This window comes from Monopterus albus, unplaced genomic scaffold (genome assembly GCF_001952655.1).
Source record: "Monopterus albus unplaced genomic scaffold, M_albus_1.0 scaffold8.1, whole genome shotgun sequence".
NCBI classification, from domain to species: domain Eukaryota; kingdom Metazoa; phylum Chordata; class Actinopteri; order Synbranchiformes; family Synbranchidae; genus Monopterus; species Monopterus albus.
Window position 1 is genome coordinate 2632631 of NW_018127888.1, and position 14954 is coordinate 2647584.

The 14954-nt window shown below is 42.4% G+C and overlaps 1 protein-coding gene across 2 annotated transcripts in view; it reads right to left on the reverse strand.

The window, feature by feature from the left end:
* The window catches only part of epha4l (eph receptor A4, like), a 56499-nt gene that overhangs the window by 29781 nt on the left and 11764 nt on the right, over positions 1–14954 (reverse strand). For both annotated transcript variants that reach the window (XM_020586989.1, XM_020586980.1), the window contains exon 4: positions 2951–3106. In XM_020586989.1, the coding sequence (XP_020442645.1) occupies positions 2951–3106 (156 nt within the window). The remainder of the gene's footprint in view (positions 1–2950; positions 3107–14954) is intronic.

A 14954-nucleotide genomic window follows, 5' to 3' on the forward strand; every position in this document is an offset into this window, starting at 1 on the left:
TTTTTTTTACAAACCTCCAACTAAAAGTGAAGTCTGATATTTGTAGTTATCTAAATGTAAAGAGGTGCAACATGTAATAGAATCAGAAGAAAGTGTGTCTATTATTTGGCATTGCAGCCAGTAAATCCCTCGTGGTGTACCATTTGTCAGAGCTTTGGACTCCGGCATTCCCCCGGAGGAGCTGGAGGAAGTGTCTGGAGAGAGGGAAGTCTGGGCATCTTTGCTTAGACTGCTGCCCCCGCGACCCGGTCCCGGATAAGCGGAGGAAAATGGATGGAATGGATGGATGTTTCCTCAGGCAGAGTGATCCAAAGTGTGGGAGGCAAGTGACTGGACTGGATCTTATTTCTAATCTGGAATGCAAGTGTTTGGATGAGATGCAACATTAGTTGCAGATCAAAAGAACAACAGGCAAATGGTGAAAGGGTAAAGATGCAAGAAAAACTCTAAAAGAGACCTAGGAGGAGTAACAGACCTGCTCACTGACGGAATTACACAACATCCAGCTTTAATCACCATCTGGCATTGCTAGACCCCGAGCTGAGAGGGGAAACGCGTTTTCAATTACCCATAAACACACACGCACAGACATGGACCTCAATTACCAGAGATGCTGGCTCTTTCCCAGCTTGACCTTCAGCAAGGCAGACTGGGAAAAGACTTTAAGAGGGTTTTTTTCTTCGTTCTCTCCATGTGAGACTCTGAGTGGGTTTTCAGAGAATGAGAGAGGTATGTATGAGTGACAGCTGTAATTACAGAGGTGTAACGTGGGTGAGAAGGTAAAAAAAAATGCACGAGGAAGGAAAACAGCAGACGATAGACAGGGTGAGAGTTCAAAGATCAAATGTTGATCGGCTGACGAGGCGGGGCAAAGGTTGGTGAAGGAGCCCGGCTAATGCTCAGTTTCTAAACAGTGAGTTAGGAATGCAGCATGTGACATAGCAGGGTCTTATGAAATCAACCAAGTAATGAGCTTTGACAGCTGTTGCTTGCAGTGGCCATGCTCAAATGCCATCTGACCAACAAGACAATGGGGACGACCTCCCAACTCAAGAAGAGAATTAGGCAGGAGCATGTAATAATAGTGTGGCTCATATATTTTATTTATTTTTTATTTGAAGATTTATCAGTGTTTATTAAAATTAATCAAGTATTACAAACTGGTTAAAATTGTAATAAAGAATAAATCACACAAAAAAATCTGTTTAAGATTTGAAAATATTCTATTGGATGCATTGTAGTTTAAGCATATTGTTTTTGTTTTCATAAACAGCTGCTCTTTTGTGTTTTCCTCTTTAGTTTCTATAGCCAAAGCTGAACAACCACTTCACTCCACTACTTTCACTGTCCGCAGTCGTTTGGCATGGGCATGCTTAATTGCAAAAAGGCAATTAGGAACCTTGTTACCTGTATGGCAGACAAATCAGTGCTCTCTGGGGAAAATCTCAGGAAATCAGGCTTGTCTAATCCCCTACCTCAAATTTGGAAACCAGGTTTCTAGTTACATACAGTTAGTGCCTGTAAACGCAGTCACTGTTGCTAGTCCATCATCTTCTTGGGGCAAATTCACACAAACATATATGTCTTGCTACTTTCTACTGCCAGTATGTATGACACAAGTCTAACAGCAGTTGTTCATACAAAAGCTTTTCTTTTTGCTGGAAATAAAGTCTAAACTCTTTGTGTGAACAGTTCAGAAATCCACACTTAGAAGCAAATTATAACCAAAATTCAATAATGGGTTTTACAGATTACCACGTCACTCATGTATAACACTATGTCATAGTCTTCATCATGAAAATATTCCACAGCAGAGCTTTGTTTATGATCTTGCATAGATCCCATACAGTAGGGGAATAATTAGAGGCCATTTGGTTTTGCTGCTACTTAGACAGTTGAGTGTTGAGGTTTGATTGTCCGATTTAATTCATTGTTTTGCTGACTGATGAATCCACAGGAACCTCAAATCATTCAGGTCATATGATGAGCCAACTATGAGTTAAGCAACTTAACAGATGTTTTGGTTGTTAAAATTGCTTTATGACAAATACTCACTCATACATAAACATCTGTCATATAAAAGACTGAATACTGCTATTTTCCTGGGAAATAAGAGTGTAGGGTGTTGAGTGTTATGCAGTTTTTGCTTTTTGTTCTTTGTATATTTCTACAAGTTTAACCTCCCAGTTCCATGACTCAGAGGGAATGAGAACTAAAAAAGAAAGCGGTTATCATTAGGCAGCAAGGTTGGTAACAGTATTTGCTATCACAGTCACAGTGATTCAGGGGGAAAGTTCGAATGAAGCAGTTTCACCAGAGGTTGACTCACACAGCCAGATTTGCACACCGCTCAATGTATTCCTGCATCTATTTCCACTTTCTTTCTCCTTGGTACCTTACCCTTTTTCTTTATCAACATTTTATTCATTCTTTGTTTACATCTCCAGCTTTTCTTCTGCCCTTGTTTATTCTGGCATTTTCTCTCTATTTGTCTTTCTGCATTGTTCTACCCTCCTCTGTTGTTTTGTGGTCTCTCTGTGGAAGGCTGAATTTGGGATGCAGCGGTTTATACCCTCATTAGTTCTCTGTCACCATGACTGATCACTAAGTCCCACCTGGAATCAAAAAACAGCTATTAAACCAGCAGCTGCCTGCTTTATGTGTGTGCAGGAAGACTGTCTCTGTGTGTGCAAGGGCATAATTCGGGTTGACACTGCATGTGAGAAAGAGACAGAATCCATGACCATGTTTAGGTGGAGGCAATAGCCCTGTGTGTGCATATGTGTGTGTGTTTCAGAGTCTTTTTAAAATCTTGTTACTAATACAGCATGCAGTAGCAGACATAGCAAAACAGATTAGGCTGTTTACAAATCACTGTGAAGCATAATGTGGCATACTGCTCATATAACTGTATGTCATGCTTTCCTGTACTACATGCGGGTGTACTTACGGGTGCAGGGCATGGATGCTGGGTCCGTTTCAGAGCGAAAGTATCCCTTGTCACAGGCACAGGAGGTAGATCCCTCCCTTATAGAGTAACTGTGGAGTGGACACTTGGAACAGGCGCCATCGGTGGCCAGAGCACGGTAGTAACCAATCTTACAGGCTGAAAGATAACAAGGTCACAGAGGAGGGTAGGTTTGGTTAGATGTGACTATCAACATGCATTATCAGCTGGGTGTGGCTTTGACCTGAAATACAAGTATATCATGTGAAGTACTTTTATACTAGAGAGGAAGAATATAGACACGTCACAGTTAACGGCCACACAAACGACTCCACAAGGCTCCGCAGTGGAGGATTTAGCAAAATTCTAATGTCAGCAGGAGAACATGCTCACACAGATAATGCTGTTACCTAGCAGGTGTACCATTTACAGGTTTAACCATCTCAGTTTAGCAGCTTTAGATTTGCTTATTAACACAGAGTACAGTTGGGACTGCTGGGAATGCCATTAGTTTTGCAGGTATTTGGTCGTGTTTGTCTGTACCTACCCATCCAATTGTTGGTGCAAAAATTCATGTGGATAAAACACAGGGGAATATCAAAGCCATTACAGTACTTGGTCTAGGAAGCATGAATGTCAGATGTAATAGTTCACTGGGTTAGGTACTTTGCCATCACCAGGTGCATGACTGTCCGTCCAGTAGGTGTTAAGATATTTTAGTCTAGACAGACCAACAATACAAATAATCAGAAAGTAGTTTTTAGGCAACATCTAGGATAAGCATCAACATTGCACTAGATATAAGATTTTGGTAATAAGGGGATGTTGCCATAGCATTGCACTTGATTTTAAATTGTTTTCCAATGGAAGAGAAGAAGAGAATGATGTGATCATGGGCATATTTCCCCAATTAGCAGCAAGAAAACAATAAACTGCCTAGAGGCTTTTATTTCTCTCCAAAACACTTTCTCCATTTTTCCATCTTACGTTCTCTTGTTTCTCCTATCACTTTCTCACGAACCTGTGCACTATTATCAAAAACAACAGAACTGGAGTAAAGGGCGCCATTTCCTGTAGAAAAAAAATTGACGATCAAATACTGGTCGACTTTCTCACAAATTCAAACTATGCACTTTTGGCAAGGCTTGGAGTGACAATGAAACCAGAGCTGGGGGTATTTCAGACCATTTAACAAACAAATGCCACCACATTTGGCACACCAGGAGAGATGTGTCACTCTCACAGGGTTTCTTTCAACATGGAGGAATTAAACTACACACATACACACACATCTTAGTCTGCGATGGTAACCTAAGTGACACTTCTCTGACTTTTGGTGACAGTGTTCGCCTTTCTTTTGAGTGACAGTTTGATCGGGAGGCTCGTCTTTCAAGGAGTTTCTCCCTCATCTATTCAATTCTGTAATGGCTGGGGAAACCTATCTGGGTTATATTTCACACCCCGAGCGCTGAACCAGAAGAGGAGGACACAAGAACAATTCTCTGAGAGGTGCGGCGCAGATAGTCGCAACACTGATTGGACCACATAATTTCTCAGTCAATAAGGTGGCTGTGTGCTTGGCAGTGGGCAGCAAATGGTATTGAGGTCAATGAGTTTGTGGTTGAGGTTTTGGTACAGTAGGTGGTGTGTGGGTGTGTGTGTGTGTGCGGTGGTTGAGGTTTTGGTACAGTAGGTGATGTGTGGGTGTGTGTGTGCACTCGTGCATGCATGTCTGTCTGTCTATCTTGTTATGATGTAAAAAGACTCATTGGAGACAGATGGGTAAATTTATACCCAATATAAATCCGATAATTACACACTTATAGTACAGGAGTAAAGTGATCCTCCCCTGCACTCACACACACACAAAGTCTGAGTGTCCTCACAAGCACATACACAACTTGGATCTAAATGTGCATTTCAGAGCCTTCTCTTCTATGGATTTCAATGCCTCAGTCATAAACACGTCAGGAAATCCTGCATACAAAAGAACGGTCACATAAACAAACCCCCAGATGTGTTCACCACATTCGAAATCAAATCAGTGCTTATCCACATATACCGTAGAGAGGAGGAAGTGTGTCCTCCAACAAAAACACACATTCCACCAACCACCCGACATGCTCAGATATACAAACAGAAGAGGAAATCCACAAACTCCATAAAATACTGGGAAATCCCTCTCTTGGAGGTGTAATAAAGTCAAGCTCTTTACGCTGCAGCCACTCCTCTGTAGCAGATGTATTAGCGCTGCATGGCGTTAACTGAACTGGGCTAGCTGCTACCTGCTGAGTCATTCTTTACCCATTCCCACTCAGTCAATCAGGGCTAAATCCCCGCAGCTTCACACGCTAACGCTAAGCTAAGGGCTTCTTTGATTGTAGCCTGCAGGGGTGCGTGAAGCCTCCATTCCTTTTCTTCACAGTTGCAAAAAAAGCAGAGAGATTAGTTTGGAGGTGCTTTGTGTTATCTCTCTATCTTTAAAGCAATCTTTCAACACCCAGTGTCATCACTAGAGACAGAAGGACACTGGGATTTGTGAGTATTGTTGAAAAGACTGTGACTGCTTCAGCTGACAAAACACAAAGTTGTTAATAAGGTTTATACATGTGCGCTGATCAGGAAAGTGTTTAGAGTTGACAGTGGGGTCAACCAGCTGTTGGAGATGATGCCCTCTTGCTAAAAGCTGGAGGGAGAGTTAATTGAGTCCCATGCTTCACAGACTTTGGACCTGAGCCTCTTTAAAAAGACAGTCTAAGAGCAGGCTACCTCATACTGTGCACGGTTGATGAGTTTTTCACTCATCAGTTATTAAGTCGTCCCTGGCTGAGTCCCCACAGGCTGTCCCAGAATTCCTTGCATGACTTCAAACCTGCAGTTTTAGAAATTGTTTGAAAATGTGATGTCAACATATGAGAGCTTGTTTACAGCAGCAACTCCCCTGCAGAAAGGAACAGTCAAGGGAAAAGAGAGGTCGATATCCTAGTAAAGCTGGAGACTTTGCTTCCTATTAGGAGTGTGAGTGTGTGTGAAGGAAGAGACCGCAGTAGTGGGTGGTCCAAAAGACCGTGGCTTCAGAGAGGAATCTCCCTTAAGACTCATTGGATTTATCACTGTCCGGAGCAGCCGTGACAAAACCACACACAGACACCAATACAAACACACAAGCACACATGTACTTAGTTTTTATGGGATCTAAGCTGAGAAGCCCTCATCATATACTCTCATACAGCTCTCAAAAGTCTAACCCAGTTTTTCCACACCATCTTATTTATACTGTCCTTTTTTGCCCAGACACTCTTTAACTCTCCTATATTATTTTTCTCACTTTCCTTCACCCTCTCCCACTCGGCATGCCTCCTTTCAGTCAGAGGGGGTTTTGTCAGGTGCCAAATCCCTGAGCTGAGAGATCAAAGGCAGACAAAGAGACTGGTGACTTACTGTTCTATTCTGGAAAGGGAAAAAATGGAATCCCTCATAGACCGGGACATCACATTCTTACCCCTTTTCTCCCCTAGCAGCTCTTTCACTCATTCAGTCCTCCTCTCTGGCTTTAGTCTTTTTCCCTTTTGTCTTTTCCCCCATCCCCATCCCTGTTGTCTCTAAGCTAAAGCATGTTTGGAGGAAAGGGGGTAATGAGGGTGGAGGAAGAGGGTTGTGGGAGTTAATGAGTGGTTTTGTCTGTGCGGTGGGGTTTCTGCTGCTTGAATTGGTCACACCACGTGAGGGGAGGGGAAAGCAAGAACTTATGTTTAAGACAAAACTGTCGACACAGCCAACTGCAAAAAAAAAAACAGGAGTGCACAAAAGTTAATGATACAATGATAGCTACCCACACGCAAGCCAACTAAAACCCAGCTAAGTTTTCTTCTGAGTGGCAACATCCTACACATTAGGCTTTGAGCAGCTATAGATGCTCCCTACCCTGCTGCCAAATAAAACCACATCTACCCACACACACACCCACTGCAGCCTACCTTGAGTGACCCTCATGCAAAGCCTGATAGGCAAGCTATTCTGCAGCCTACACAACAAAGTATACACTGGGGACTGAAAGCATGAGAGCAAACCTGCGCTACAATAGCCATCCAAAAACCCCGGGAACATAACACCCAGCACACGGCACACAATAACTAGGCCGGCCCAGGCAGAACAATTGCCTCTCTTATAATAAAAAAAAGAGAATTCAGTTTAAACTAGAGCACGTTGCCTCCTTTTAAGGCCGTGGTTTATCTTCTTTAAGTGATGAAACCCTGTCACTCTTTTTAGTCATAACAGTGAGCGCTCTTCAGAAGAGCAGTCAGCGAAGTCCTCACAAAGCCACTCTTTCAAAAAATGAAGCGATCAGCTTTCAGGACCTGAGGGCAAGGAGAGTCTCTCCTTCTTGTGCACCTTGAGGAGCCAGCGATCTCTGTTCAACCTGCCTTTGTGCCATATGTCTCTGCCTTTGTATCTTTTCTGTCTCTTTTTTCTCTTTTTCTCCCCATGGAAAGCAGATCATTGCTTGCCGCTCAGGTGAGGATTCTGCTAAAAAAAATTCCATCAGTACTTTGCTTACCCTCTGGTTGCAGTCTAAAGTTGGGCTTAAAAACGTCAAAGCTTAGGATGTATATACCATTTATGCATATGGATAATAAAAGACAGTCTGAGTCACTACACCTGAACTACTGGCGTATTAGCAGAGACAACTAGCTGCTGACCGTTAGCATCTGTCACTGGAACAGCAGGAGAGTGGAGCAGGTTAACTCATTAATTCTGTCATCGGGGGTTATTAATTACCTAGAGCCCTGAGGACAACACCCAGCCACACGGCCAGCGAAACCCATCAGTGTGATGGATGAGAGACACACGGCCACCGAAACTGATCAGCATGATTGATGGCATACACTCACCACATATCTTGACCTTGACCTGGTAAGGGACAAGGTCCTACACTTGCGATACCACCCCTTAAAAATGCAACACCAAAAAAGTCGGGTAGTGACATCTGGTTGACATCCTTACTAGTGTTAATGAAGGCTAAGAAAAAAAGCCCGCGAGTTAACGATGTTAATAGCACACAGCCAACCTTGCTGTCAGTAACTACAGCTTTGCTAATGCCGGCCAGTGCCAGGGGGTCCCAGATTTGCCAGCAGTTTGTCTGTCAAATGCCAGATGATTTATAACTGTATTTTCAGCAGCACCAATCCATCACACGAGAGCCACCCAGGACGCTGTCCTAATTAAAATGTCTGTACAAATAGGTGCACCAGCCAAAGAACCAGATGAGCGAAACACTGTAAAAGTGAAAATTACAACAAAAGCAGACCCTGAAAGAGATTTTCAAGCATTCAAAATGTATCCAACTTCCTTTATGCTGATTTATTGTCATTTTGACCCATGTTCAACACCAGAGTGCAACAGTAACTGTGTGCATTTGCACAATTTTACATGTTCATAACTAATTTCTTAGAGAACCTATGTATACATGGTGACTATGCATAAAACCACTCGGAAACATAATAATAGGGTTTATGTTTGTGTACAGGCCAAATGAGTCATTTCCTTCTCCAGTATAAAGACGTTTTTTGTTAAGAATGCACTGCGGTGCCACCTATATTGTTAGTGTTTGGATTGCATAACTGAAATATTGTTCTGAAGCCTTCCTGCGGACTTAGGTCTCCACGTTCTTATTGACATGTAGGCCTCAACTTCCTCCCTAATTCCTCTAGCCTGGCCTTAAAAAGGAATATTAGTACAATGGTTATATCACAAAGTACACAGCCACTTCAGAATGGACAAAGACCACTCCTTAAACCTGAAACAGAGTGCAATGAAAAAAAGATATATAAGGAAAACTAAATAGAGAATGAGTTTTAAGGGCAAGGTCCACAGAGAGGAGACACAGTTGGGACTTGAAAATGAACAAAGAAGAGCAGAGTCATGGACAGAACAGTGAGAGGTACAGGCAGCAAACAAATGCATCTTTGTTTGGTGAAACTCTGACTACTGTGGGTGGGGGCAACTGAGATTCCACTTCAACATCCATGCCAGCTCCAGACGGATGGCACCACCCAAACCTGGGCATAGCGCCAAGTCACTAAAGACTTTTTATGACCTAAGATTCACAGAGCAGGTGGATAATAGGCTATAATTCAAAGCAAACAAGACTGAGACGTACACAAATAGAGACTTACAAACCACTGCACACCTGCACACTGTCAGGTATGCACACAAAGTGCTTCAAAGGCCCCAAGGACTACAGAAATGCAGTTTGTAATACCATGCATCCATGCAAACACACAAAGACACACACATCAACCAAACAGGCTTTGTTTTAGTACGAGGATGGGAGTGCACAACAGGGATGATGGGAGGTAAACAAACTCAGTCAAGGTATTGTCTTGGTCCAGTTCCTCCAAGGTCTCCTGGGGCATGAGACTCATGTTTGTCGTGTGTGTGTGTGCCTGCATGGGCCTGTGTGAGCAGGCAGTGTATCTTGTTACAATGAAAAAGCTGCATTTCAATTCAATTATTAAAAAAAAAAAAACACAGAGAGGTGCCAGATGGGGGAGTATGCTAATGTTGTTGTGTGAAGGGACACTCAACATTCAACAACTTGGAGATCCAAGAGACCTATGGCGAGTCAAGGATAATGGGTCAGGAAAAGGGAGGACATGTGAGGAGGACACACATGAATACACACTAAGAATAGGTGAAGGTGAAGAGGAAAAGGAAGAGATAGGGAAGCAGTCTCAGTGGGACCTCATACGCAGTTCTGTAAACAAATGTAATCCATGTGTTGCACAAATATATAAAGCACTGCAGTCTCCTACAAATGCAGTTTTGTGGAGTTAATATGAATTAATTGCACTTTTTTCATGCTTGCACAACATATTGTATGCCACACAGATTTGAAAGCTGAGCAACAAAACATTACTACATCAATGTCAACACTAGATTAAAAATAATGTGTGGTTTGGCTTTGCAGGGTTTTTTAAGGCTGCATGCATTACAGCAACTGATAGAATCATTATGAGCTTGTTATAAAATGAGCAGTCATCCCCCTTATCTGGTCATCAAGTTCATATTGCAAATGAAAAATCATGCAAATCGAAATATTATATATTTAATGCCTATGGTTATTTTACATACAAAATGTTTCTCAATTTAGTAAAACTAAAAAACTGTCGAATAAAGCATAAGTCAATCAAATATTATCGATTACACCATTAAAACCAAGTATATCACACTAATATTTAACCTGCAAGGACAAATGCACATTTCCACCAGAGGAACCTTCCCCCAGGAAGCAGGAACAATTTTTGAAACACAGTTCCTCTACCTGCCTTTCCACCGGAGGATCCAGGGTCTAAATTTAGTCCTGGGGCATAGTTCTATCCCTGTAAAAAGCACCTAGTTGAGGGGGTAGTACTTTCTCAAGGTCCAAGAACTATTGGTGGAGGGACTGCAGTGTTCCACAGTGCAAGCATTTCACTCACATATGTGCAAGTAAAAATCAGAGTGTGCCAGTGTGAAAATGATTTGAGTGCATTGATGCAACTGACTCCAGATTCCTTGGGTTCTCAGTTTTATTTATTTCTTATTTAGTCTCGATAAAATAGAGGAAATAAAATAACAATTTCCATCACATTGTGAAAGGCTTTCACAGCTAGATAGATAGATAGATAGATAGATAGATAGATAGATAGATAGATAGATAACATCTACTGTATATATATAGACATACACACATTTGTAGGCATCAGTGCATGAATTTCCAATTCTCATGTTAGCACACTTTATTACCGTGTGACCAGTTAATGATACTGGCTGTGTGGGCTGATTGTCAGTTCACTGATATTTATGTTATCCAACCATAAAAAGCCTCTTAGTGCTTCCACACTCTCTGGCCTGTCTGGTGTGTTAACTCGGGTAGCTTGATTACAGTATTATGTCATTACCACACACATGCACCTTCAAGCAATAATAAACCTTTACCTCCATATCATGTAGCCTGGCCTCCAGAAATGTATGAAAACAAAATCCCCACCTACAGTTGGGGGTTGTCAGTGGACAAACAACCTAAAATTAGGATTTCTTGCTTTTCAAGGGAAACAAATGTCTTTTTTATATCATAGCTAATGCAGGAAAAAAAGCAATTTGACCTAATATCCTAAATGAATACCTATTATGTGGCCACATGATCAAGTATGATGCCATACACCATAAAACATTTACATCAGCTTAACATACAGGTGGTTCTACTACACCCCTGCGTGTAGTCAATCAGATTACAAAAACATACATAGGTAATATATTGTAGCGTCCACACACATCTGTCAACAGTTAAGCATGCAGAAACACACACAAAACTTTAATTACCTAGTTGAATGTGGTCTCAGGGGCAAGTTTAACATCAACCTCATTGGCTTTTTAGAAGCGGCTTCATGGGATGTAAGGAGGAATGGAAAGGGGTGACTGGTGGGTGAAAAGGAAGATATTTTTAGGTTGTTTGTTTAGGTAATCTACTTGTAGCTCCCAGCCGACAGCCTGTCTGGGGCCTCACAACACCTTCTATTGTGCATGTATGTGTGTGGGTTAAGGGTGTGTGTTCCTGAGGACATTGCGCACACAGTTGTGTCTCTGCATTTTGTGTGTCTGCATGCAGTTATATGCACAGTGCGTGTGTGCACTCAGTCAGGGCACATAAAAACTTTCCTGGGTCACTAGCTCTTCACTAGCTCATGTCAGCCCTATGACGGTCTGCTGGTCTGCACTGTGGCTGTCACTGCTTTAACCTTTGACCTCTCCTGGTGTCACTCGTCTCAGACCACTTTCCCCTCTCATGGAAGCGATAGCCCTTTCAACTTGAAACTGCTCCTATGTGCATTGTATGCCCTTGCATGTTGTGCGCATGCCTTCCTAACTTAGTAGCATGTGTGTGTGTTGACAAACTTTTTTCGGGGGGGGGGGGGGGGGGGGGGGGGGGTTAATTGCGGCTTCTTGAACAGGGATACTCTGCTAATGTGTAACATTTTAGCCTTTGGCTTTGATGTGATGACAGACACACAGAAATAGTGATGATGGGAAAAGGCAAACAAGGGGTCATGAGATTCTAATGCACAGCGGGCTTTGAAGTAAGTGTGTGGGCACCACTGGAAGAGAGCCAGAGTCAAGTTTCTAAGTTATGTTTTGTTGGGTTTTTTTATTGGACTCCCCAGCATTGTTTGCTTCCTGCCTTTTTTGTTATCTCTTCTTATCTTTATGGTTTCTTTCACCACTTATGGTGATGCTCCATATTTGGCAGCCTTGTTGGTGATCCAAGCAGCAGTGATACTTGGCAGAGCTGCCAAAAATGTGTCCATGACTTCCTTTATTCCCTTCTTTTATGTTGCCAGTCTCTACACACCAGACACAAAGGATTTAATATAACACAAAATCATGGTCCTAAAGAAGACAAAGGTTCCATTGTCTCTTCTACTAACTCATTTAAATTGCTTAGGAATTAAGTCCTGTGTCAGCAGCTTTCATAGGGCCTATTTTTTAAGAAAGCAGATCCAATGAAAACAGTTCAAAATGAGGTGGAGCTCCATTACACACAAGCAGTGATTTTGATGGTAATATCAACCACAGCTGTCGGAGGTTGTGACACGACCACACTAGGCTTGTTTAAAGAGCGATCACTGTCTGTATCCATAACCTCCCAGCTTCACCTTTCACATCTCCAGCCATTTATCAGGCCCACTAGACAGGAGTCAATTCATCTTTCTCTCTCTCCTTTGCTCTCTTACACACACACATTCCCTCTGTCACACACATTCTCTGCCACCATTACACTTCAGTCACTTCTTTTTCTCTCAGTCTCTGTTCTATCTGTTTTTCTTCTGTTCTCTCTCCTCCTCTTTCTTCTTCATGCCACACTGCGCTGTGGTGTGAGCCTTCCAGGGATTGTTTTTTTTTTTTACTCCAACAGAATTTGACAACTCACTGCGGATCAGGAAGGATCAAGGTTTCTGATCCCAGAGACGTGTCCTAGCATGGACACACCTCTGCCATTGGCTGGAGATCTGCAGCTTTGGATTCCCTGGTGCTGCCAAACTCACAAATTACATTTCAGCTCTCCCGCAGAAAGGATACACCTCGCAGGCAACCCTATGGTGTGTCTGATACACAGGTTGTTTGCATGGCCTTGTACATACACATATAGCAGCGATAAGTCTACCTCAAAGTTGTGGGCTAAAACTAACAAGTGCAAGAATAAGTTCCAAGTGAGTTTTCTTTTAAAATATTATTTTAATATTCTGGGAAAACACTTTCAGGCTGAAAATTGAGTATTTTTCCATGCTTAATATGAATATAAAGCTAAAACTATCAGCCTAGCTTAGTATAAAGACTGGAAACAGGGGGTAACAGCCAAATGGTTTAAAACACCTACTGACACCTCATCATATTGTACATTATCTGGCTCCTATGGTCTCTAAACAAGTTGTAGTTTTACAGAGTTAGGCCACAGACTAGTTCTAAGCCAGAGGTAATGACTTCCTCAAGTAACATGATACCCTCAGAAACGCCTTCATAAATGAATGATACAGATTTTTGTTTGGCATTGTAGAGAAGTCAAAACACTACAATTCCCATGTTTTCAGGATTTGCACAATGCATACACTTAGCATCCAGCTCACGGTTAGCAGCAGTTACAGCAAAATGTTCAAGCTCTGTTAATGGATTTCTTTATGTTTTGTGTACACAGGCTCAACAATTTATCAACAGAACAGTCATTTTGTAATGCAGCTGTTCCTCTTCTGTGAAGATGAATCAACCTGGGAGTGTTATGTTCATTTAAACCTTGGAAATGTTCCAAACTCATCTAGCATTATCTGTGCACTGCAGATAATGAACTGGACTTTAGTTCCAGAACCTTGGATGCCTAAAATACTCACTCCTACTTTGCAACTCTATTACACTACCAGATGTTGGCCACATAACTGTTTCCTTGCATGTATTCCTCATTCTTCTTCTATGCAATTCACATATTCTAAGTGTGTGTGCTCTTCCAGGGAAAATAAGCCAGTGTACCATTTCCTCTACCATCATGATTAGAAAGGGGGGGGGGATCTCAGCTCATCAAAATGGACATTGCGTCCAATCTCAGGGCCCATCAGATTACAGAGCAGCCCTTTATTGCAAGGGGTTTTGTCATAACCCCTAACTGATTGCCACGGAGCAGCCTTTGATTTGGCCACTGAACTCTGTGCTCCCAGGGAAAAGGATGTCGGCGAAAGAGAAGAACAGACCACCTACTAACGACGCGGTAGGATGGAGGGAACTTAAGATAGGAATCAGCAGGAGAATGAGGGAAAAAAAATTTCAAGGTGTTTGCAATCAGCCTCCCATTGTCAGATGCTGAAGGAGAGTTGGCTGTCCATCTGAAGAGCTGCTGGGCTCCTTTGTCTTCGGACTCAGAGTGCGCAACACAATTGGAACGTTCATAGAAGTTTATGATATAGCATGCGACATGCCTGCCACAACCAATGCACAGAACAAATATAGGACATATAATGGTTCAGACACACACTTACTCTTTTACTCTATTGACACACACCCAGTCCTGGCGAACAGTAACCCACTGCCCCAGATCAAAGGGATTTCTGTGCAATGGTGAACCAATGGATGAAGTGTAGAAAAAGTATGGCTGCCAGACTGGAACTAAATCTCTTTCCACTTCACTTACCCCTATGTTTTTGTCTCTTTTTCTCTCTAGCTCCCTCACTGCCTCCTCACCCCCATCTCCTCCACTCTTCTTATGGAGAGAGTTCTGTTTGCCTCCCTTTCAGCACAAAGAAAGTGGCAGAGTCCTTTTCTTTTTCCTAACCTCTCTCCACCCATGCCCACTTGATCGCTGTCCACTTCTCACTCACTATCCGTCTTTCTCTGCCTGTACATACATCCACCTCTCTTTACAAATCCTCTGTCAGTCTGCTGAGGAAGAAAACGGTGATTTGGGGGGAAAAATTTAAAGTGAGCG